This window comes from Cavia porcellus, unplaced genomic scaffold (assembly GCF_034190915.1).
Source record: "Cavia porcellus strain 051 isolate PalLab524CR breed Dunkin Hartley unplaced genomic scaffold, mCavPor4.1 scaffold_32, whole genome shotgun sequence".
Taxonomy (NCBI): Eukaryota; Metazoa; Chordata; class Mammalia; order Rodentia; family Caviidae; genus Cavia; species Cavia porcellus.
The window spans coordinates 19,833,632-19,858,731 of NW_026947515.1; the positions used below are offsets into that span (position 1 = coordinate 19,833,632).

Here is a 25,100-nt window from a genome sequence, read left to right on the forward strand (position 1 = left end):
TGATTAACTCAGCATTATAGTTGTACCTTCTTTTACTACAGAAATCCTCTGCCCTAGCCAGGAGGACTACCTAAATTATTTGCTGGCTTTGCCAACACCTTTCTTGCTTTACTTCTGTACTCACCAGAAACAACTCAGGACTGCCTCTCCATACATCTCCATCTTCTACTTAACGATACGGCTGAAAACTCATCTCTTTTGGAAAGCCCACATCTATTCCTTTCCTGCATCCTGAGTTGTCCTTCCTACTCCTACATTATCTTGCATTGTTACTATTTATAAGCCCTGTACCCTGTCATCCAACTAGAACATATATTCTTCAAGGTCAGGCATCTAATGCTATATAAACAAACTAACCTCAAAATTTGCAGGCTTAAGAATCATCCATCCATGGGACAAGAGTTCAGGCAGAGGCTGAGTTGGCCATTCTATTCCATGTTTACAGAGTTTACAGAGGTCATGTGGTGTGATTCAGCTATCAGGCAGACAATCGTAGAAGGTATAAGGTGCTATGCTTATGTCTCGTCACTTGGTGGGAATGGCTGGAAGACTGGACTCAGCTGGAAATGTTGAACAGAGTTCCTGCACGAGGCCTTTATATGACAGCCTCAGGATAGATGGACTTTTCCATGGTGGTCCAGGGTTTAAAGTGGGTGCTGTACAAGGCTGGGCAGAAGCTGCAGGGTTCTTCAGACTTAGCTTCTTAGGCTTTGTGGAACTCTAGAACCACATGAAATAGGACTGCCTGGCTGAGCCTCTGCCTAAGTCTCTATTCCATGAAAGCAAGAAATATAGTAAAATGGATGACTTAAAGCCTCTGGATTTTTAGTATGTAGTCTGCTGTGTAGCAATAGACACCTGACCACAGAGTTTGCCATCTCAGCTTCTGAGGGAATGGTACTAGACATTACTTCTCAGAGGGAGCAGTAGCAAACATGAAACTGCTGTATTTCTATATAACTTCTCTGAGACCTGGGCAAGCAAGGTGCGTGGTCTAGGTCTCAGGCCAGGTGCTCAGGGGTGCCACACTTTGGAAAGTTATTCTTGAAATTTTCTAAATCCCTTTTCAGTGGCTTGGGTCATCTCAGTCTATTTCCTTTAGGATACTGTCTCTGACATGCCACTCCATCCATGGAGTTGGCCATATGCTGTAAAGAGCTTCAGGACTCATGCTTTACGGGGTTGTCTAGGGCAGCCTGGAAAATACATTAGTTCTGCTCGTTAGTACAGTATTTCTTTCATGGCATTGCACGTTAGAATGGTAATGACTTGGGGCTGGGGATTTAGCTCAGCGGCATAAGCATCTGCCTTGCAAGCAGGCGGTCGTGAGTTCGATCCCCAGTACCGATAAAAAAAAAAAAAGAATGGTAATGACTTGATACATTTGGGAGATTCCCATTTATATTGGATATAGGAGTTCAGGATTCTGGGCTATTGGTCTCCCATCAACCCTAGAGGTTGAGCCATCTGTCTGGGTCAATACCATGGATCTTGCCAGTCTGAGTAATGACCACGGTGCTGCTTCTGACCCACAGAATAGTGAAAATAGCAGCATTTTGATTCACATGGAGCTTACTAACTCTAGTTGGTACAGGCAACCCCAATCCCTCTACCAGCTTTATACCATGTGTACCCACAGAAGCAGCCATGTGTGTTGTTTCTATTTGAGATTATTACTCCTTAGTGCAAACTAACTTTTATAATCAATGTTCACTCTTGCCTTTGATCAACACAGTGAATTGATGAGCTTTTGGGATAGCCTTAACTGTGCCAGGTGAGGGCCAAGATATCCCCTGCGTGAATGGAATGTCTCTTTTTGCTCCAACCAGTTTCAGTGTGTAGAAGTCAAGAGCACAGCCAACACTGAAAAGATTAGATTCTTGGAGTACAGTGATTAAGGGCTAAGAAATTCAAGAGAAAGCCTGTCGTGGTGGTGTACACCTGTAATTCCAGCACTCTGGGAGGAGGCAGGAGGATTAAAAGTCTAAACTTGGTCTGGGCAACTTAGTAACTTAGTGAGACTGTCTCAAAATAAAAAATTAAGAAATGGGTTGTAGATGTAGTCCAGTGTGAAGGCCACAGTACTCCAGTAAAATACACACACACACACACACACACACACACACACACACACCAAGGAAAGACATTATGTATTTGTGCACACTTACACTATAAAATTCTGAATGGTGAATTTTTACTCATGTTTTCCTCTGGGCAAAATGTGCCATTAATGTCATCATTAACAAAGCATGTAAGCCACGGACAGTGAAAGATAATGCAGCTTCATGAGTAATGATATAAACTGCTCTAAATAAATAGCATGCGGGCCTGGACAAGAAGAGCTACATAAATGGATATATGCAAGTTCTGAAAAGCCAAGGCCTTCAAAATTATGTCGGGGGGTCCCACAAATCCTAGAGTCAGACCTCCCAAGATAAATATATAGACAAGTAGCCAGACATACAAATTTCTCAGAGCATCCCTCATCAATAAAATACTAGTAAAACAGTCCATTATCCAATTCCCCCTCCAACCATGGTATCCATTGAATTGTAGCTGGAGCGACCTGCCTGAAATATAAATCTGCTCATGTGACTACAAAGATGAAATTCTTCAATGATCCTCCACCACCTAAAAAACGAAATCTCTACTTTTGCTTATGTCTTTCCCCTCTGCTGAGCTGCTCTCCCCACTGGGTCTATTTTTCAAGAGTCAGTTCAAGTATTATCTCTTTGTATCCCTCTGGAATCCCCAAACAAGGCTAAATGTCCTTCTCTATCATCTCACAATTCCCAATTAGCTGTAACCCACACTGAGTATTATACTCATCTATGTAAAAAATTTCTTTATAATACATTAAGGAACTGCGGTGGCAAGATGGTGTTTTACTCAGCTTCCTACCTCGGCCCTTGCATTGTGCTTAATACACACTATGAGCTCAATGAACATTCATTGTAGGATGATCCATGAAAGGCCACCACTGGAATAAGCCAGGTGGGCTCTGATAAGCCTGGAAAACTGTTCTAGTACAATGAAGGCGAGGTTGGAGGCCAAGGCATCTATAGATGCTAACAGTATGGATCAATTATCCAAATGATTTAGCCATAAAAGAAAAAGAAATGAGATAGAAAATAAAAGTGCATTAAGATGGAGGGGTGGAGTTCTAGCCTGTTTACAAGAAGGCATAAGCACAGGCAAGAAGGCTAAGAGACTGCGAGGTAGAGAAATCTTCTGGGTTTCAGTTTGTTAATCTGTCTTTCCCACTGCATGGAGATGCTCTGAGAACCAAAAGAAAGTTGCAGGCATTTTGTTTGAGAAATTTGTTTCTATCCAACCTCTGATGGCTTCAAACTATCTACAAGAAAAAAAAATTACAAATAAAATATACTAAACATGACATTTAAGGGTCCCCATGATCTGGCTCTAGACTCCTTTTAATAGCAGTCATCAAAGATCCAATTCTTCCTCACTTTTTCCCTGTACTTGACATATTCCTTCTGCTCCAAATACCCTCCTTTTCTACCAGGCCAATACAAGAGACACAGAGTGATTAATATGTTATGCAGCACTATTAAAACTTTCTTGATTTTTGGGGGGAGTTTGTTTTGAGGCAGGTTCTTGCTATATAGTTCTGGCTAGCTTTGAACTCACTATGTAGCCCAGGCTGGCGTTGAACTCATGGCAATCCTCCTTCCTCAGCCTCCTGAGTGCTGGGATCACAGGCATGTGCCATCAAGTCCAGCCAAAACTTTACCAGGGCTATAAAGTAAGTTCAAGGTCAGCCTGAACTGCATAGTGAAACCCTGTCTCAAAAAGGAAAAAGAAAAAACAAAATATTTTATCGATGCTTGAAAGTTCTATTCATAGGCTATTTAGTCCATAAACCCTTTTTTGTACTGTGTCAATAGTGGCTTATATGTTACTTGATAATTTCACTTGTGGGTATGATTAACCTTCCCAAAAGACTTCCTGAAATGTGTGCATAGCACAAAGTCGATGTTCAATGAATATGAGAATACGTGGAAAAACTTAGAGAAAGAATGTACACGGGTGAGATACAAAAATGTGAGGTCACCAGGATACAGGAAAATAGAAGCATTAACTTGTTAGGGAGAGGCACATCTCCTCCCTCGGATCTGCAGATAAAACTGCAAGGATGGAGACACAGTGGGTCTATGGGGAGTCAGAAGGGTCCGAGTACTTTCAAGCGCCAACTCAAATGCTACGTCCTTCAAGTCTTTCTCGAATTTTTTCCCAAAAACAACACACTTTTTGAGTCTTGGCATTTCCTATCTTTCAGAATACTACTTTGTATATACACATTTTTGGTGGGCAGGATTTCCTCATTCGGTATAGGTTTATTGGACGGGTCAAATCTGAAAAGGAGTGATGAGACCGGCGGGCTATCGAGCGAACAAACTGGAGACAGCAAAGCTGTAAAGTGCGTGACTTTAGATCCACAGCTGACAGTAGTTCTCGGGTAACGCTGCTCTGAGGACCCCACGCTAGTACCCCGCGACTGTCCTATCCAATACCTGACTCAATCCTGAAGCAAGGCTTCTGCAAATACCTACATCCTCCTATCACTCCCTGTGAGCTGCGCAGGTAGCTCCACTTAATCTTCCCTTCCCTGTTTTTGTTCTTGTTCCCTTTCTGATTTCCCAATCACCGCAGTAAGGCGCGCCCGCGGGAACCTACCGGGCCTGGGAGGGAGGGTCCTGAAACCGGAAGCCGGAAGCCGGAAGCCGGAAGCCAGACTGTGACGACGTGTTCCAAGGAGGTCAGAATTACTGCCGCGGGCTGGCGATATGGAGCCGTTGTACCAGCAAACGAACAAGTGAGGGCAGCGTCGGTGAGCGGGAGGGGTCTAGGCGAGGCAAGACTACTCCCTGGTTTTGGGTCTGTCAGTTCGGAGGCCCCCCCTTTCCGCCGGTGGCCACTGGTAAATTCTCAAATGCTGGCCCTGTGCCTAGGTAGGCTGCGGACCAAGGGTCCGGCCTCGGGCGTGGAGGTGTTAGGCCAGATAGCTTTTCGGGTTTGCAAGCCCTGGTTACCTGCACTCACAGTAGACTAGGTAAAGGGAAAGTAGCACTTGCAGATTGCAGTACTTTGGCCATCATCTGGTAACTCACTGCTCCAGCTTGATAGAATTTGTGAGAAGAGCCAAGTAGGAGTCGTCGCTTCTGCCCATAGTTGAATTTTGTTGGCGAGTCTAGGGACGTAGGAAAAGTATTTTTATTCAGATTTGACATATGGGCCACGTTTTTATGGCACAAAGAAACTTACGCAGATTGCATTCAGTATTCTTATAATTGGCTACAGGTTATCTTTAAGGAAATCGAGTTTTGCTTTAGCTTCTCATGAATTAAATTCCTTGATGTGTCCTTTATTCATATTGCTTTGCAATTTGGGAACTTTGTGAATTGTGTGCGATAGTCGGATATGGTAATAGGGAGCCGTTCGTATCCTGTTGTTTGAAAAATGTTTACTTTTTACTATAGCAAAATACACAAATAGTTTGTCGTTTTAAGTGTGTGATTCAATGACATGTATATTCAGAGCTCACATCACCTCTATATTCACGGTTCACATCACCACTATTCATTTCTAGAATTTTTCCATCACTCCAAACCAAAACTCAGTAGTTACTAAGAAGTAATGTCCCATTCCTTCTATCCAGAACGCCTGATAATTTTTGTTCTATTTCCTAACTCTGAATTTACCCTTTCTAGATACCTTATGTAAGTGGAATTATCCAATATTTGGCATTTTATTTTTGGCATATTTCTGTCAGCATAATGTTTTTAAGGGGTTTGTCTGTGTTATTGCATGTATCAAAATTTCATTCTTTTTAATGCCTGAGTAATACTCCATTGTATGTTATAGACTACATGCTATCCATTCATCTGTTGATGGACATGGGTTAGTTCCACCTTTTAACTATTGAGAATAATGCTGTTACGAATGTACCTTTATCTTTTTTAGTCTCTGCTTTCAATTTTTTGAGGTCTATACCTTTACCTAATCTGTTTTAAGAGCTTTCAGATGTATGCTGTAGTTTTTACCTGATGAAAACGCTTTACGAACACACTCCTCAGGTTTGGAAATAGAATAAAATAAGTACTCAGCCTCTGTATTGAATTCTCAACAAAAGAAATGCTTTGAGGAGCTAGGAATCAGACAGGAATCAGCTGACTCTCTTTATGCTTTCATTTCCTAAACTTAAAGAGTTTCTCTTTTACTTTGGTGAGGAAATGTTTGATTTGAGTGGGTGCAGTGAAGTAACTACTTTGTAATGACACAGGTTGCTTTTATCCTAGGAGCTCTATTCATATATAAGAATTTTACGAAAGGGCTTTTTAAAATATTCTGGGTTATTTGGAAAAGTAATGAAACAAAGTTATGCTCATGTTACTGAGAAAGTGCTGATCTTTTATAATAAGGCATAGTGGACTTAGTCCCTTGAAGCTAATCTGTTGCTGAATTGACACAGTAATCAAGCATATTAATTTTATCAGGATTTTGAACCCAATTTGTGATTATCTCATGCTGTGTTCATGAAAGTACATTTAGTCAACACTTTAAAGCAATGTGTCTTCTTTTTTTTCCTTTGACTTTTTGAGACAAGTTCTCACTAGGTAGTTTAGGCTGGTCTTAAATGTAACTATTGTAGCCCAGGCTGATGTCCAAGACCTGGTGATTCTCCGGCTTCACCCACCTGTGTGCTGAGATTACAGGTGTGTACCACCAAACCCGCTGCAAGTGTAATATATTTTGAAAACGTCTGAACTATCTGAACAATGAATAAATGAAAAGCAAACATTTGTGCTTAAGAAATATTTCATTAAGGTGAACTTTACAGAGGAGCAAGTAGGCTTCTGTTTTTGAGATCTCAATGATTATAAAGGTGCCCAGGTAACTTCCTTGTGTAGTCCGGAATCAGTCGCTTATCCTGTCCCTTAGAGTTCCTTCGTAGTTCTGAGACACAAGAAACTGTATTGAAAAAGCCTTCCAGGTGACTTTAATGAACAGCTGATTTCAAGAACTGTATCTCTGCCAGGCCTGGTGGCACATGCCTGTAATTCCAGCACTTGGGAGGCTGAGACAAGAGGGTTGCTGTGAGTTCCAGACCACCCTGGGATGCTGCATAGTGAATTCAAAGCCAGCCTAAACTACCTAGGGAGACCCTGTCTCAAAAAACCAAAACTAAAACACTGTAATCTCAAAACCAGTTTTTCCTTTTCATTTTTTTCCCCTTCATGAGGTAAAAGCTAAATGTGAAAATGACCAGATGGGACTTACTACTTTTGAATAATGTAAAAACATCAGGAAAATTACATAAGGCTGTGTAGGTTACACAGCATTTTCATAATGCATTGGGTTCTGTAGGTTTTTTTTAAGTATTGTTAAATTAGTATGCCTCTTTTACAGTTGGGATAGAGGCACCAAGGAATAGAATGACTTGCTCATTGTTCCTTAACTTGTACATAATTTAAATCCTTTAACTTCTAAACTGTTTATGTTGAGACACATGCATACATAGTCATGCTTAGTGGAGGTGGATGGGTAAAATCCTTGTATCTTCTGTGAGCCATTTTTAAAAGTGGCAGTAGTTCCCTTTGTTTACTTCTACTAGTTCTTTACTTGGCTATATTGTCACCCAAGCTCACAGTGGATCTCATGCTAAACAGGGCTAAGATTTTCTTATTTCTGTGCTCCCAGGTCATGTTGTGTAGCACCTGTTCCTTGTCAGCTCTAAGTGGGTTACCTGAATTCCAATTTCAGTTTGAAACTGTTTTCTCATTATAGACATTTTGTAGTTTCCACTGGCTGATTCATATTTGTTGTGGTGTTTGCATTTATTCACAACGTGAAATACAAAATTTGGGGCTGGGGATTTAGCTCAGTGGCATAAGCGCCTGCCTTGCAAGCAGGCAGTCCTGAGTTTGATCCCTGGTACCGATAAAAAGGAAAAAGACAAAAAGAAATACAAAATTTGGAATCATGTTATTGGCTATATTTTCTCTAATTGATTCAAAGCAAAGGGGGCCAGAGATTTAGCTCAGTGGCATCAGTGCCTGCCTGGCAAGCATGAGGTCCTGAGTTTGATTCTGGGTGCCTGCCCCGCCTTCCAAATCCAAAACAAATAGAAATTGAATGGGGGAAGTCAGTAATGTTTTCCAGCAGTTACTTAAGGTTTATCCTTTTCAACTTAAGAAATAGCAATACAAAGCTAGGGTATTACTGTTTTCAGGGTATTACTATCGTCTCTCCTACTGTTCTCATAGAATCTTAAGACTTAAAGGAAACTACAGGATTTACTCCAACCTTGACTTTGATTGTGAAGACCTTTGTAAGACCCAAGACAATCCATGTTTTTGTGTTTAAACATGTAAGGACTTTTCCCCTGCCGTTTTGTTTTGTTTTTTTATGTGAAGTTGAAATCTGTCATCTTAAAATGTGTACATTGTGGCTCTTGGACTCCTTTAAGAAGCAGCAACAAGAAATAAACTGATTTCTCCTCCTAATATGTCAACTCTGTCAGCTGCCCTATTCTAGTGGATTTGTTCCTTCTTTTTCCCAGAGACTTGGTTTCATAAGCTCTTTGGACAATTCTGAGTTCCAGACTCTTCCCCAACAGTCCTGTTCATCGTTTATTGTGGAAAACCTGTTTCTTTAACATGTGGCTTCCAGAATTGTTAGTCCATGTTTGTGCACTTGACTTCAACATTAATTTAAAGACAGTGTTTTTCATCCCTGACAAAGTTATCTTACTCTTCTAATTAAAAAGTGTTTTATCATAGAACATCCTAAACACTTAATATAGCACAAAGACCTATATGAACTTCTTGTGCATACAATCATTTTGTAAAAATTTTTAACAAAACAAAGTCAGTGGCAGCCCTGTGGTGGAATTCTAGGAATTCTTTGTATTACCCCTTGGGTATAGTTGTTTAGCCCTCCACAAGTCCCTCAATCAGTATCATGAAGCCATATTGATCACACAATATCATGAGAAACTACAGTGCCTCTTGAAATCAACATGAAATTACTATAGCACCCTCCATGTATCACTTTCCCCACGTCCACGTACCCACAGTTTCACTTCCCAGAGGCCACTGATAGTGTAGCCTGCTTATTTATTGAATATGTGAGTAATGGTCCTCTTTCTCTCAAGTGCTGGCTGGCGTTTGAACCCAGGGCCCCCCAGCTACTTCCTCAGCCCTTTCTAGCTGTTGTGTTTGAGACGGGATCTGTTGAATTGCCTGGGCTAGCCTGCCGCCTGCAGTTGTTGCCTCAGCTTCCTTCGTAGCTCACGTTACAGATGTACGGCATTACCTGGCCAACCCTTGGCTCCTAACACCTGGAGGGCGGCCTAGTATAGTTAGTTATTTGTGAAATATTGCAAACATAAAAATAGTAGCAACCCATATGTTAGGACTCATTATTAATACACCCGCTTCAGACTGTTGATTTAGACACAGAATTGGATTAAAAGCTCTTGTACCTGTTCTCTTCCTCATAACCTTGTCTCAGACTTTCCTGTCTGATTTTATTCTCCCTATCTACAAGCAATCTATACTACTGTTTGTGTGTTTAATGTACCAACATGATACTGATATACACTACTGGGTTTTTTTTTTTTTACTCAATACTGTCTTACTATAAAGATTCTTATTTTCCTTGTTGATATGAGTAGATCTGGGCTGGGGATTTAGCTCAGTGGCATAAGCATGTGCCTTGCAAGCGCAAGGTCATGAGTTCAATCCCCGGTACCAAAAAAACAGATATGAGTAGATCTAGCTCTCTGATTTAAACAGCCTTACAGTTTAATTAAACTGCTGAGTTGTTAATTTCCTTCTTGATGAACACTTGGATTCTTACCACTATTTATTTTTTGCTATATATGTACAGTCCTTTACCTGAAATCCTTAAGGAAAAACTGCTATGAAATTCAGCATTCTTTTAGCTTTTAGGAAAGAAATACATTGTATACACTGTTATGTAATGTAACATCCTCAGCATAAGGGCAGTAGAGGATACATGAGAAGTTGCAGGGAAATTTTTTACTGTGTGGAATACAAAAACCACAATTTCATATCTGGTCAGTTTTCACCACCTAATTAGTTTGCAACAGACTTACAAAATCTTGATTTTTCAGAACTTTTTGGATTTCAGAATTATGGGTGCTGAGTTGTGGGCCGATATGGAAATACTTTGAGGCTGTCTTCTTCATATCTACCAGAATCTCTAGGAAATACTATTAGAAATGAAATCCTGGGCCATATGATAGATGCATATTGATTCTACTAGATCTAATCAAAAGCCCGTTAAACTGTTTTACCAGTTTATAATCCTGCCAGCCAGGTTAGAGAGGTCTAGCTTCCTCACATTCATGTTACTGCCTGTGTTCTTTTTTTTTTTTTTTTTTTTGCCTTTTTCCTTTTTATCAGTACCAGGGATCGAACTCACGACTACCTGCTTGCAAGGCAGGCACTTATGCCATGCCGCTGAGCTAAATCCCCAGCCCTCTGCCTATGTTCTTAAACTTTTAACTGTTTGTCATTCTTTTTTTTGGACCGGGAATTGAGCTCACAACCTCCGGCTTGCCAGGCAGGTGCTAACGCCACTAAGCTAAACCTCCAGCCCCTGTTTGTCATTCTGATAGGAGTGCTATGAACTCATTGATTTTAATTTGTGTTTTCCTGAGTTACCTATAGGTCAAATATCTCTTTCCATATTTATTGATCACATGGGTTTTATTTTCTGTCATTTGCCCTTTGTCCATTTAAATAATTGTTACGTTTGACTTAACAGTTTTTCATTGATGTATTCTTGACGTCAGTCCTGTGTTTGCTCTAGGTATCTTGCAGTCTGTCATCTTTTTTATTTTTTGCTTCATGGTGCCTGTGGTACAAAAAAATGTTTTGTTTTAATATAGTCATGTTTGTCAGTCCTTTTCTTTGTGATTTGTAGGTTTTGGGGAGGTGGTTTGGGGTTTAGTATAAGAAATCCTTCTGTGATGGGTGTTCTGTGCAGAAATCCTTCTGCGATGGGTGCAGAATCCTTCTGCATTGGGAGGCTGAGACAGGATTGCTTTGAAGTCAAGGTCAGGCTGAGCTAATAGTGTAAGGCCAGCCTGCACTACAGAATGAGACCCTGTCTCATCAAAACAAAACTCCTTTAACTCAGGGTCATTTATTCATACCTGTATTCTTCAGAAAGTTTGAAAACATTGCTTTTCATATATAGTGGGTTTTGGAGAAGGTTGTTTTTGTTTTTGTTTTGAGACAGGATCTTGCTTTGTAGTCCAGGCTGACTTTGAACTCATTGTGCAGCTTGTGCTGGCCTCGAATTTGTGGCAAGCCTCCTGCCTCAGCCTCTCAAATGCTGGGATTATAGGCATGTGTCAGGGATTACAGGCATGCATCCAGCACATTTAGGTTTTAAACCATTTTGAGTTTTTTTTGGTGTGCCTAGTGAAGTGTCTTTTTTCCATGTGAACAACAAAATGAACTGTCAGCATTTGTTGTAACTCATTTTCTTCCTCCCTCTCTTCTTCCTCCTCCTCTTCTTCACATCCCACCCCCTACTCTTCCTCTTCTTAGGTACTGATAAAATCCAGGACCTCGCACATGCTAAGCAAACACTACTATTGAACTACAAATACCCTGGAATCCATTTTCTCTCAACTGATTTAGGTTAAAGTTCCCAAAATATAAGACTGCTTCTGAAAATTCTTCTGAGTCTGGGGATTAGAGTTTGTCTAGCTTTGTCCTTTGTTCTCTGCACTGCCACCACTATTGTTTTAATTACGGCTTTTGTAATAAATGTTAATAGCAGGCAAAACAAATCATCCCTCTACCTATTTCCTCAGAGTTGGCTGTGTTTTGTTGTCATGTCCACCCACCTTGTTGTCCCTGCCACCAACTTTGTGATTTGCTTAAGTCACTGTTGCAGATTTATCTCACTGCCTACATCAAGGACTTCAGTAAAACCTTAGTTCTTCTATCCATCATGTTACTTCCAGTTTTCTATAGTTACTCATATGGTTACCCTAGTGCAGACATTCCCTGAGGTGTTTACCTCAAGTTGCATCCTGTATCTGTTTCCACATCTCCACATCCCTGATTCTGAAATACCTTGGACTGACTACCTTCCTGAAGCAACCTTCTAATCCGGAGACTCTGGTAGTGATTTCTAGTTACCTCTCAGGATTACAAGGCTTGCCTAGGCATACTGTGGAAGTCCGTAGATGACTTAGGTTCTGGAAGCCTTGGAAAAAACTAGAGGTGAGCTAAGCCCGATTTGGACTCTTGGCTAGCATTGGTGGATTTATGGTCACGCTCTGCAGTGCGCATAGTGAAGGAGGATTGCTGACTTTTCTCTCTAGCCTTAGGGATGAGGCCCTTCCATGTGGGCTCTACTGTGAAGAGACTTAAGCACCAGGCGGCAGATTTGGGGCTAGCATAAGCAATATATTAAGGATTAATAATGGGACCCCTCAGAAGGGTTCGAAGGTACTGTTGGCCCGGCACTGGGAAACCTTCAGAGTGCTCTGGGGCCTGATGTCTGCAACCCATGTTACATTTCCAGATGAGATAGCACTTACCTTTTATTACCAGGGGAAAATGTTTACCAAACAGGAGATTCCTATCTTTTAGGGCCTTCCTCTGTGTGGCTTCCTCGAACTCATGTCTCATTCTGTACTACTCTCTTAACTGACTCACCTGCAAGTGGACCAGTCTGCTTATAATCTGCGTGACATGCCTTGCAGGCCTTTTCTTCAGGTAGCAATTCCTTCATACCTTCCTTCACTGAGTTGTGTCTCCCTTCTTCAGAGCGATGCTCAGAACTGCCTCCACCCACAGACTTGCCAGCTTATGCCTTCTTGGCCGGCTAGCTAGTCTGTTTGTTTGCCTTTTCCTCACGCCACTGTGCATAGCTCCTCAGCTTTCTATTTGTTTATGCTTATATGTATTGGTTTTCTCGTAAATCTTCTCAGGGCTTTTTCATGTCTATCCAGCCTGTCATTCCTAATTACATTGTTTCTCAAGGACAAGGATTATATCTCCCTTGCCCTTTGACTCTTTGTAGTCCAGACCAGAGCTTAGCACACTGGGTCATAGAACAGAGGGTGGGATTGGCTGGATCTGGGTGAGTTTATCACTTTCTGTCTGACCTTGAACAAGTTACATAACCTTTAAGGGTTTCAGTTGTCTTATTTATAGAATGAAGACAATGATAGAGCTTTACTCACAGGGTTATTGACTTAGCAGTGTTTTAGATACAGCAAGCACTAAGTGCTACTTATCACTGTTATTAGTATTAGCATTCACATATTAGAAATTCGCATGTCAGAAAGCATGCCAAAATGTGTGGCCTAAAGCCCCACATACAAATTTTACAGTTCAGCTTGGCTGTCAGTTTAAATCAGTTACATGCTGGCATCAGAAGAATTATCTTTCCTGACTGAAGCCCTCTTGATTATCCCTGTCTCACTCATGTCCTCTCTCGTCCTCTGGTAGGCAGGTCCATGAGGTCCAGTCTCACATGGGACGCCTGGAGACAGCAGACAAGCAGGCTCTGCACTGTGAGTAATTAACTATGGGGACTAAAGTCCTTTCTCTGATGACACGGGGCTGATGGGCTGGGTTTCCTGACTGCGTTCTGCCTCAGGGGCTTGATGATTTAGCACGGAATGAGTTTTGTTGTTAGGGTAGAAAGAAAAACCCTATGGCAAAGTCACTGATTTCCCTGATTGTGCCTTTTGGAGTCCCACAAGTCTTATCCCCCATTACCCTTCCACTCAACCTGACATGGCCCTATAGGAATGAAGGTCCGTTCCCCATCTGTCTTAATCTAATTAACTAGTCTTTAGAGGAATGCGCTCCATAAAAGTTCAGAGATGTTTAACTGGTACTGGCCATTTCTGAGCTGAGAACTCTGGCTTTTTAGGAGGATTATTCAGAAATGAATAGCAATATTAATTAGGTTAGTTCCCACACCATGATTTCTTTTTGAGAATTGAGGTTGGTTTTTTTTTTTTTTTTTAATCCCAAGAAAAGGCCCCTTTTTCAGTCAGCCATGCAGACTCCCAGAGAGCTCATCACTTTACTGCCTGGCTCATGCTATGCCTGTTTATGCATTTTTTTCCTCTCTCCCCACAGTTCCCAAAGAATCTCTTGCCCCAGTCTCCCTTGGCATCCTGATGGGTTTTTTGTTTGTTTGTTTGATACTGGGGATCAAACTCATGACCTTGCATTTACCAAGCGGGCACTTTGCTACTGAGCTGGCCCTGGCATCCTACTTTAAACAGCATATTTTTACTGTAAGTGTGAAGACCTGGGAAGGGGTAGTGCTACTGCTGTCACTTCTTGGTGAGACAAGCAGCAGCTAAGATGTTTTCTTTTGTGTGTGCTTCCATTTCTGTCCATTGAACTTTGTCCTTCCAACAGTCTCATTGTTAAATGATTCGAAGTGGAAAAAGTCATTTTGACTGTCTCATCAAAGGAAATAATGGAAAATGAACATTATCATATCTTTACCTCTGTGGATTCTTTCCTGGGCCTTTCTTAATGATAGTCAATTTCAGGGAATCCTAACAGTTCAGCCCACTCATTGTTATAGAACGCTTTCAAGAAACACTGCTCTGTATGTTTCCATGTGAATTTTCCTTTCCTTTGTGCTTTTTATTTTTAACCTTACATCTGTAGGAAATTCAAGTGGCATTCCTTTTTACGCGGTGTTTATCGTCCATATTTAAGACCAATCTTGAAGGAAAAAGATTAAAAGTAGAAAATCCATTTCTATAGATTTATTCTACAGCTTATAAAAAATTGAAATATGTAGGTACTGTATACACACACAAAGGATGATCAAAAAATATATGAGCATTTAAGTTTTTAAAAAATTAGTTGCAGTAAAAGACACGGGGCGTTTAGTCCCCCTCAAAATATTCTCCCTCACTTTGAACACACACTGTTGTTCTTGCCACTTTCTGAAGCAGTTCTAAAAGTTATCGTTCATGTCTTCAGGAGGCATGATCAAGAAATATAACGACTGCGGCTGCCGAGTGCCATCCAGTGAAAAGGCAGGCTTGTAAAAATATGAGTGTGTTGTTATCCTCATTCACCAGCTCTGACACTAGGCAACTTCTTGCTCTTCCCCAAAATGAAAATGACCATGAAAGGGAAATAGTTTGAATTGATTCAGGATATTAAGATAGCCACAACATCTAAACTAAAGGCATTTATGAAAAAAGACTTCCAGACTGCTTCAGAAAGTGGCAAGAGTGGTGGGATAAGTGTATTTGATAGGAGCAGGAATATTTTGAGGAAGGTGAATGGCAGTGTGCCTTTTACTGCAGTAAACTTAGACAATTTAAATGTGTTTTTATCATATCTTATATGTATCAAATATGTATATAAACAACATAGTATGCCTTGATTTGTATATGTTTTTCTCCTTTTGAAATAGGTATTTTTTAGTTTATTGTATATGGAAAAATAGGTTTATCATCCTAATTTAAGTTCATTATCTCTTTTCCAGCAATTATTGTTTTTTTTTTTTCTTTTATACAGTAGTAGAAAAGGAAATACAAGCAAGCATAGACCAGGTATTCAGCCGACTAGAACGCCTGGAGATTTTGTCCAGCAAGGAGCCTCCTAATAAGAGACAGAATGCCAAACTGTGAGTGCTAACCTTTGACATGGTTCTGATATCCTTGGCCCATCGAGACAGGCCTTTCCCTCAGGGGAGGCCATACAATGTTCCAAGATTCCATGTATGTGCTAAAACATAGCACTGAAACCGTAAAGTCTTCTCCAACAGGGTACAGTTCTATGAGTGATAACCCTCAAAATCAAAAGCCAGAGAGATTTTTTTAGCCCATAAATGTGTGATTCCTTCCTTCTTTGATGTGTTTTGAAATTTTGCGCCGCTGTTTCTTTTTCTGACCAGACCCTTGGCTTCTTAAAATCTAATGCTGGCAGGCAGCATGGCTCTGTTATTTGGGTCTCATTAGGTTCTTCTTGTGTTGAAATGAAGCTGTATTCTTAAATAATTACTTCCATCAATCTATTTATAATGAAATACTGATTTGATGTTTGATACTGTACCATGAAATTAAAATGAAAACACCTTCAACACCTCCACTCCCAGCCCCTGCTCCCAAAGTTTCATAGACCCTCACTGATACTTTACCTCAAAGATGCCCTTGGGCTTCCAGAGATCTTTTTTTTTTTTTTATCGGTACCAGGATCGAACTCACGATCACCTGCTTGCAAGGCAGGTGCTTATGCCACTGAGCTAAATCCCCAGCCCCAGTACATATTTAAATAAAGCTGCTGGAATCTTATGTGCTAGCATAAGTCTACTTCTTTACTTTGAACATCACTGAGCTACATCATACTTGCTGAGTGGAGAGGTAAGGAAAGATATCCTCTCCTGAATACAAAGCCTCGCTGCCTCTTAATTGTGCCCCCTTAGGTTCCTGGAATTTAATTTCTCTCTCCATTAATTGCAGTCGAGTAGACCAGTTAAAGTATGATGCCCAGCATCTGCAGACGGCTCTTAGAAACTTCCAGCATCGGCGCTATGCCAGGGAGCAACAGGAGAGACAGCGAGAGGAGCTTCTATCTCGGACCTTCACCACTAACGTAAGCCAGGCCTGGTAAGGTTGGTGGGCATTTGAGAGATCACTGGACTCAGCTCAGGTCGCTGAGCTTCATCTTTTTGGGCAGTTGGGATGTGGTGTGAAACAGACTGATGAGACCAGGTGGAAATGACAAGGGCCTTTGTGCATTACCACTGAGAGCAGACTGAGACGGGTTTGTTTTCCTATCAAGAAACCTGAAGAGAACATAGTTAAATTGAAGGAAAGGCAGAGTGAAAATAACCTAATTTGACTGTCCAGTGCAGAAAGGTGGAAGTTCACATGGTCGAAATGTTTTTGTGATCCGATGGAGACAGATGATTAGAACTTAGATCATTTGTAGAGAAGGCACATTTCAAAGCTGCCTCCAGGCAATTGCCATTGTGCTGTGTATGTGTGTGGTTCCAGTGTCAAATGCATTAAAATGTTTTTGCCTCTGGTCTGGGCAGCAATTTGGAGGAATTTGTTAACAGAGGTTTAGTGTTAGATGACCTGCTTGACTTGAGTCTGTTTGAAAATGGCTTGTTTAGCTTTCATGTTTGATTTCTTGGAAACCATTGTCCTAGCCCCTTAATATCAATAGGATCATTCCCCAAACATGGATGACTATAGAATGTACTGGCCTTTTTCTGTGTCCTGTGTAATATGCTCCAGTAAATGTAATGGTTTGGGAGGTTTTATATTTTGTTTCTTATTGAGGGGTTTATTTTCTAGAGAGATGTCAGTTTTTTAAGCCTGTCATTAGAATTCCTATCATTTTCCACTTTGCAGGTATTTTAACTCTTGTTACTCCAGCCATGCATTGCAGTAAATTTTTCTAAATATGTCAAAATGGGTCTACATAGTTTTTGTTTCTCCAGAGGAAACAGTCAAGTCACAACAATTAACAGTTCAAAAATTTAGTGTACTATGAGAGATACTAAAATATTTACAGGACTGGGTGTGGTGGTGCACGCCTGTCATTCCAGCACTGTGGGATACTAAGGCAGGAGAACTGCAAGTTAGTCCAGGCTACATAACTTGGTGAGACCTGGCCTCAAAGCTGGGAGGTCAGTGGTGTGGGAGCAGGGGTGAAGTACAAAGCCCTGGATTCATTCTCCAATACCAAAAAAAAAGGGTGTGGATTTTTGATAGTTATATTGTTGCATTCAAGCATTTTTTAGGCAAAGGATAATGGTTCAAGATTATTTTGTTTCTTTGTCTTTTTTTCCATACTAGGAATGAACTCAATTATTGCTTCTTGTCTCAAGTGAGGCTATATAATGGCTATGATATATTTTTCTGAGAGACACTGGCCTATTAGTGGGAAAGAAAGAAAGATTTGTTTATGAAAAGATTCAATAATGCTTACCTTTTGTTTTTTTCAAGCACAGGTGTCTTTTGACCCACTAAGCCTTAGCAGTATGTAGAACACTAAGGTGCTGAGAGAGTAGAAAGTGTCTGAAAATTAGCGAACATCACTCTTTGCTCTACCAGGCCAGTGTTAACAGGGATGATTAAAATTATTAAAGCTCTTGGTGCCAATGGAAATTGGGGACCAAGTGGTAAAAGCAGCGTTGCTCGATAGGAGAGAGCAGTCGCACTGTGACAACTTGCTCCTGTCCGCACCAGGACTGGCTTCTCTCTACACTGCGATTAGCAGCAGGCCTGCACTCAGTACTGGGGTTCTTGCCCTCCTAGATCTCTTACCAGCTATATAATCTTGGCTAAGTTATTCTTTCTTCCTGACTTCCAGTGTGTTCATCTGTAAAAATGGGGATAATTAGAGTCACTGCCTCCTAGAGTGAGGATTGAGTGTGTCCCGATGAGCCTGTGAAGTGGCTTGTGAAATACTTGATTAGTACAGGTGGGGCATCCTTAAGTCTGAAAGTCCACAATCCAGAATACGTCAGAATCCAAACCAATATTTTGAATTTTCAAATCAAGGATATTCCACTGGTAAAGTCTTTGCTAATATCCTAAAATCTGAACTCCTCCGAAATCTGAGATACTTCTAGTCTCAAGTATTTCAGATAAGGTGTATTCAACCTGTATTCTTTTTTCCCCCTTTGTTTCTTAGCAAACTTCTGTTTCCCATTAAGAAGTATATTCCCATTGTTCACATAATCAGGTCTCAGTAGAAAACTTGATTGCTTTGATCCTTAATCTCAATCTAATTAGAGGGATAAGCTATAGATAAAATAGTGAAAAAATAAAGCAAACATGTAATACTGCATTAAGAGAAAGCCAAGTAAAGGAACGTTTGGAACAGTTATCTTGGCAACTAATCAGAGAAAGGCTTTAGGAAAAACTCAGTGAAATCTTGAAGGAATAGTTTTTCTTAAATGAGGAAGTGATACAGAGGCAGAAATTAATGATACTACTATAGTGGAATTCATTTGGACAGTGATAATCCTGAGGAAACCGCTTCTTGGTGAATGGAGGCCTCCGCATACCATTGCTTTGCTTTTTCTTCCCTGTTGTATTCTGTGACTCTGGCATCATTCTGTCTGGCTGTTCGGACTTGGCCTTGGCCAAATGGCAGAGCAGTCAGGTATGGTGGGACCCCAGGAGCTGCTGAGGAGGCCACGTCAATAAAGTGCCTGTGTTCTTTCCATAGGACTCTGACACCACCATACCAATGGATGAGTCCCTGCAGTTTAACTCCTCCCTGCACAACATTCACCACGGCATGGATGACCTCATTGGAGGCGGCCACAGTATCCTGGAGGGACTGAGGGCCCAGAGGCTGACTTTGAAGGTATGGTCCCTACTAGTGAACAGGGAGAAAGCCTCTTGTTTTAACCTCACACAACAGTTTAGAACCTGTTCTATATTTTGATTACATGTCCCCAAATTTTGATGAGACAGAGCCCTTGAGTTTGTGATCCCTTGTGTTGAGGATGAAGTTTTATAAGCCCCAAAGTAACCAAATTTCCTTTGCCACTGCTTGAAATAACCCATCAAATGGCCTCTCTTGGTATCAAGTCTTTCCTTCTGTACTGAACCTTCATGAAGTTGACTGAGGAACCAGTAGTAGGCTGAGAATTTCTAAAGGATCAGCTTTTGTACTGACAGTGTAGTTACAGTCTAGGTGGTTTTTCCTTAGAGTTCCAGCTGTGAGCTGCCTTGAATCCTCAGAGGGGGTTCCCAAGGCTGACTTCACACTGTAGTAGGTAACCTATAAAGCGTACAATGGTGCTTTCCAGTGATTCTGCTCTTCTCTGCAGCTGCAGGTATTCCCAGAAGCCCTGACCCATGCCACTGCTAAAACTCTGACCCCTGGGAGTGGTTTACAGAAACACTGCAGACTGTGATGTCAGTGGGGATGTTTTGGCCTCAGCCCTTTTCCTGAATCAGCCCCGGTAGCTAATGGGGTGTGGGCTCTGCCTATTATCAGGGTGTGGGCCCTGGAATGAAGCACTCCTAGCCACTTAACTGTGAGAAATAGTCACTTAGGAGCGTGAGCTTTATCTTAGTTTTTTTTGGATCCATTGAACCAGTCAGTTTCACAAGACTCTGGCACATTTCTTAACAGTCTGTGCCATCTTTACCAGGGAGAGGATCGGGCAAGCTTTGGTGATGCTGGCTTCCTGCTGACAGCTGCAGCGTTTCAGAGGAATGTTGGGTGTTCGTCTTGCAGAACAGCCACCTGCTGTAGACAGACACACACTGACAGGCCTGCCCTCTCTGTAAAGAACTGCTGTTCTCCTTTTCCATATCTCAGAAAATGTGTCACCTTTTCAGGACAAGACTCCGTGTCACACCAAAGAACAGCAGTTAGAGTTAGAGTTACTGCTAAAGAAAATGTTAGCTGTCTGCTGAAGTGTGGCATCACGTACTTCTCTGAGGGATGGAGTGCTTGGAATTCTGTCTGGGTGGTTGGGGGTTTAGCCTCAAGGTTTCGGGCTCACCTCCTGCTACCTACCTTTTGTTTCTTGATTCCCTCCACCTGTCCCTGTCAGGGAATTTTTCTGCCTAAACAATTTGAAAGGAATACAAGAGAGAGTGTGAAGGAAGTAGGCTAAAGTACCACGATTTCAGGGGCTGGGGATTTAGCTCAGTAGCATAAGCGCCTGCCTTGCAAGCAGGCAGTCGTGAGTTCGATTCCTGGTAATGATAAAAAAGAAAAAAAAAAAAGCACCACGATTTGGACTAATTTGTGGTTAAAGATAGATATATTTTTTGAAATTCAGTGGCCACTTTCATGTGGTTTTAGGAGCCTGATCTTTAAACCTTATATGATGAAGTAACCTATGTGTTCAGAACTAGACAAGGTTGATAGCAAGTCTCATTTTCATTGTCATGGGAAAGAAGCATCTTTTTGGTCTCCTCTGACAAGTTTGACTTGTAATACCTATGCATGCACACCTCACATTTTTGTGTTATGCTGGGTATGGAACCCAGGGATAAGAATGCTGGGAAAGTGATCTGCCACTGAGCCACATCCCCAGCCCTTGATAAAACTTGTTGGTCCTTGTCAGAGCAGAATGTTGGTTCTAAGTCCTTGTCCACTATGCCTCCTGTTACTCTTGCTTCCCTGGCCTCTTCTCTGTTACTGGTTAATGTGTCTTTGGCAGGAAAATGAATGTGGGGCTATAGGTAGATCCATCTATTCAAGTATAGTGGATGTGGTCTGTCCTGTCTTTATTTATACGTGTTACTTTATAAGAAATTGAATGTGCTTTTTAAAATTAGGTTTAAGAAAGGAAAGGCTGCATGATTTGTGCTGTTTGAGAATCCTCTTGGTGGTAGCAAGTGACATTTCTGTAAGGGCTTTTAAGTCATTGATTGTGTTTGTCGTGTTCTGTCTTTCCTTTTTTTTCCCACTCCAAATCCTCTTGTAAATACGGACTTTGATCCACACACACATTTGCACACAATAAAATCTCTGAAGGTTCTACTCTACAAAGTGAACAGGTTAATATCAAGGATTATTGGAGCTAGGCAACCAAAGAAGAGTTTTTAAAATATTTTTTCCTTAATTTAAAAGTCTACATTTAAATTTGTTATTGAGTCCTAGTTATATTACAGTGAAGTGTTTAGATCTTATTTGTACATTTCAGTGAATTTTGATAAAAGCAGCTAGCTGTTTACTCATATTTCTTTCAAATTACAGACATTTGCATTGTTTCTGAAAGATCCTTTTGCCTCATTGCAGTCATATGGGCTATCTACTGAGGCAACCACTGTTTTAATTTTTCTCACTATAAATCAGTTTTACCTGTTACTGAATTTTGCATAATTATATTTCCTACTACTAGTTTCTCTGTGGTTTCTTCCACTAATGTTTTTAAGGTTCATTCATGTTGTTACGTTTTTGGTTACATATGGTGATGAGGTCTTTTTATTGCCAAGCACTATTCCATTGAGCAGATAATATAATTTGTATATCTATCCACTGGTTGATAGAGGCTGGCATTGTTTCCAGTTTTTAGATATCATGGGGTTTTTTCAGCTTTATTATAGTTTTGCTTTTACATTTATTCTTATGACCCATCGCAAGTTAATTTTTATATAGAATGTGAAATCAAGGTACATTTTTACACTATATCAAATATACATGTGTATGTTTAATGTATATATGATAATTTATTACATAGCTAGTGGTTCCAGCACTGTCTGGAAAAACATTTTTGTTTTTCTTTCGCATTGTGGAGGTACCAACTGACCATAGGAGAATGAGTCTGCTTCTTGGAGATATTGCTTTCTTTATGACCAAGAACAAGAGATTGTCCATTAGTAAAGCCTCAGTTTATTATGACCTTTATCCATCTTTGGCCAGGCAGATTGATCATTATTTTTATCTTCTCATCTTCCCCAGGGGACTCAGAAGAAGATTCTTGACATTGCCAACATGCTGGGCTTGTCCAACACAGTGATGCGCCTCATTGAAAAGCGGGCTTTCCAGGACAAGTATTTGATGATCGGCGGAATGCTCCTCACCTGTGTAGTCATGTTCCTTGTGGTTCAGTACCTGACATGAGCCAGCCATGCCCAGTAGCTGGACGACATTCCCACGAGTGAGAGTTTGTGAGTGTATGTGTGCGAGAGAGCAAAGAGGGCTGTCCAGAGGCCGCCTTTTGAAATGTACGCCCACCTTAACTGTGAATACCACTCAGGAGTGATTGTGATCCAGTTTCAAACCTGTTTTTCCTGACGTCGTGGAGGGAGAGCTAGTGCCACCAAGATATGTGGTCCTGAGAAATAAAAACATCTCAGTTTACTCACCAAGGGAAAGAAGGGATGACTTCGGTGGCTTTAGCCACACAGCTGGTGTCCACACCCTGGGAGGCTGCTACAGTGGAACCTTGTATGTGGGACTGTCCACACTGTCATCATCTGGCCTTTGCAGCTTCTAGTGGGTCAGCGGGAGTACAAGTGAACAGAGAGGAAAGAAGCCTTGTTTTCTTGTGCCCACTGTAGGTTGATTCATACGCTTTCTTCTTGACACCCTCTCCACCCCTTCTCCTCAAAAAATGACACATAGATGACTAACTGCTGACACTTGTCATCCTTCCCTGGAAGCAGCTACCCAGGGGAAGCAGGGACAGGAAGCTGTTGCTGATAACATGTAAGCTTTTCCACACCACAGTTGCTAGGTGTTTGTGCTTCCTGCAGTGAGGCAGAGTAGTCCCTAGGAGTACTCAGGCTGGAGACAAGGGGCCTGAGTTACTGATTTTTTTTCCAGTTGTTAGTGAAATGGTTGACTCTTGGCTTTAGATGCATTAGAAAGTAGCAGTGAGCAGAGGTAAGCGGTCTGTCAGTTATAATCTCATCTCTAACAGCTCTTTAATTTTTGCCTCTCTTTCACTTGAAATACATTAGCAGCTGCCAGCCAAGCCCCTGTTCTGCTCAGCCAGAGTAGGGTACCCTGTAGATGTTCCAGGTGTGTATGTCCTTATAAGGTTTGCAGGGACCAAGACTGTTCATCTTCAGCGCTGCTGTGGGTCAAGGCCATACCAGTACCCACTGCATTGCAGAGTTTATTATAAAGTCAGTCAATCTCGGAAATCAAATCAAATGTGATTAATCAAAGTACTGGCGAGACCTGGTCATTTGTTCATGATAGTAGACTCATGGCAAGACAAAATGACACTAAGTTTCCTAGAAGAATTGAAAACCTGGTCAGTATTAACCTTACCTTTGATTGCCTTATCCCACTTACTACCCATGTTTTATTCCTTTTTCCTTGAATTTTCTTCCTCTTTATTGTATGTATTCCATTCTACCTCCCTTACCTGTTTCTGTAGCATTATTGTTCTTTTCAGGCACATCTGTGACAGAGTTCCCCCTCTGGTGGATTTCCTTAATTGTCACAGTTTTTAACATGAGTTTCCTGGGTATTAATTTCACACCTCTGGTCAGATAGGATATCTGTTGCTCCTAATTTGGACCAAACAAGAGCCTTAGGTTTCCAGGAAGAAAGCATCTTGGCCCATTTTAGAAAAGATTGACAAATCTACAGAATGAAAACAGGGGTCTAGAGTGGGAACAGACGAACTGTAACACCTTCAAAACTAAATCTCACTTTGAATAAGCCACCATCTGAAGTTTTCGTTTCACCTAACAGAGGTCTTGGAAAGGTGGAGAATGGACTTTTAGACTGTACAGACTTGGCTGCCCTGTTCCCTGGAAACTTGAGGATCCTCCCATACGGTACACTTCGGAGGAAGGTGCGAAGTCACAGCTGAGACATTGGACTTGAACTCTGGGAGGCAGCATCTTCTCCAGTCGCCTGTCCTTTGGCTGATAGGACATCTTTTGGTAGTGTTTGTTTCCACACTTGCCTTTATAGTGATCATTAGCCTTGAACCTTCATGCTGCCTTTTCAAAGCCAGTTTGCCCTACTTTGGAATAAAATTTATGAACATTGTGTGGATCTTTACTACCTGGGGCTAGGAAACAAGCCATGCATCTGGAGACCCAAGGACAGAGGCAGTTGTTGTCACCTGTCCACCCTCATTTGCATACAGTGCCCTGTGAGAAACAGTGGCGGTTGAGTGCCACAGTGCAGCTATCTCAAGTAGGCCAGGAGAGGAGCGCCCTCTAGGGGAGGTGAGATGAGTTTGTAGGTGGAGCTGACTGAAAACCTAAGCAGGTAGCCTCTGCCACCTGGTGTAAGAGTTGGCATGCTTGTAGCGGTTTGAAATAGATGGGCTGCAAGGAGAAACCTGGAATATGTTTATTACGGCGTGTGTGTTACAGGAGTGCCCACTTTAAGAAAAGCCAAACTAGGAGGGAATCTTGATTTTGTAGAAACTTTCACTGCTGAATTTTTCCTAAAGCCCCTTGATCTTTTGAATTTAAATAGATTTGATTCGAAAATTTGGATTTGCACTCATTGTTTCTGGAACATCAGCTGAATAAAGTTGAGATTTATTTTATTTAGAAAATTGTGTTTTGTAAAAGCATCGTTCATTGTTGAGTAATGACTCTTGGTGTGTTTTCAGGCCAGAGAGTC

The 25,100-nt window shown here is 41.3% G+C and overlaps 1 protein-coding gene and 1 long non-coding RNA gene across 3 annotated transcripts in view; one reads left to right on the plus strand and one right to left on the minus strand.

Moving 5' to 3' along the window:
* Positions 1-4,805, minus strand: part of LOC134474440 (uncharacterized) — a 28,086-nt gene extending 23,281 nt beyond the window's left edge. Inside the window, exon 1 of the long non-coding RNA XR_010045328.1 lies at positions 4,699-4,805. This is a non-coding gene — a long non-coding RNA (uncharacterized LOC134474440). The remainder of the gene's footprint in view (positions 1-4,698) is intronic.
* On the plus strand, positions 4,710-24,512 carry Gosr2 (golgi SNAP receptor complex member 2). 2 transcript variants are annotated; one of them, XM_003465906.4, is made up of 6 exons: positions 4,710-4,837; positions 13,530-13,594; positions 15,585-15,693; positions 16,529-16,661; positions 19,257-19,397; positions 22,461-24,512. In XM_003465906.4, the coding sequence occupies exons 1-6, from the start codon at positions 4,809-4,811 to the stop codon at positions 22,620-22,622; spliced, it is 639 nt and encodes a 212-aa protein (XP_003465954.1). In that variant the 5' UTR covers positions 4,710-4,808; the 3' UTR covers positions 22,623-24,512. The 2 variants fall into 2 exon arrangements, with proteins under 2 accessions (XP_003465954.1, XP_063098611.1); XM_063242541.1 differs by having other exon boundaries at positions 4,834-4,852.
* The last annotated feature ends 588 nt before the right edge of the window (positions 24,513-25,100 follow it).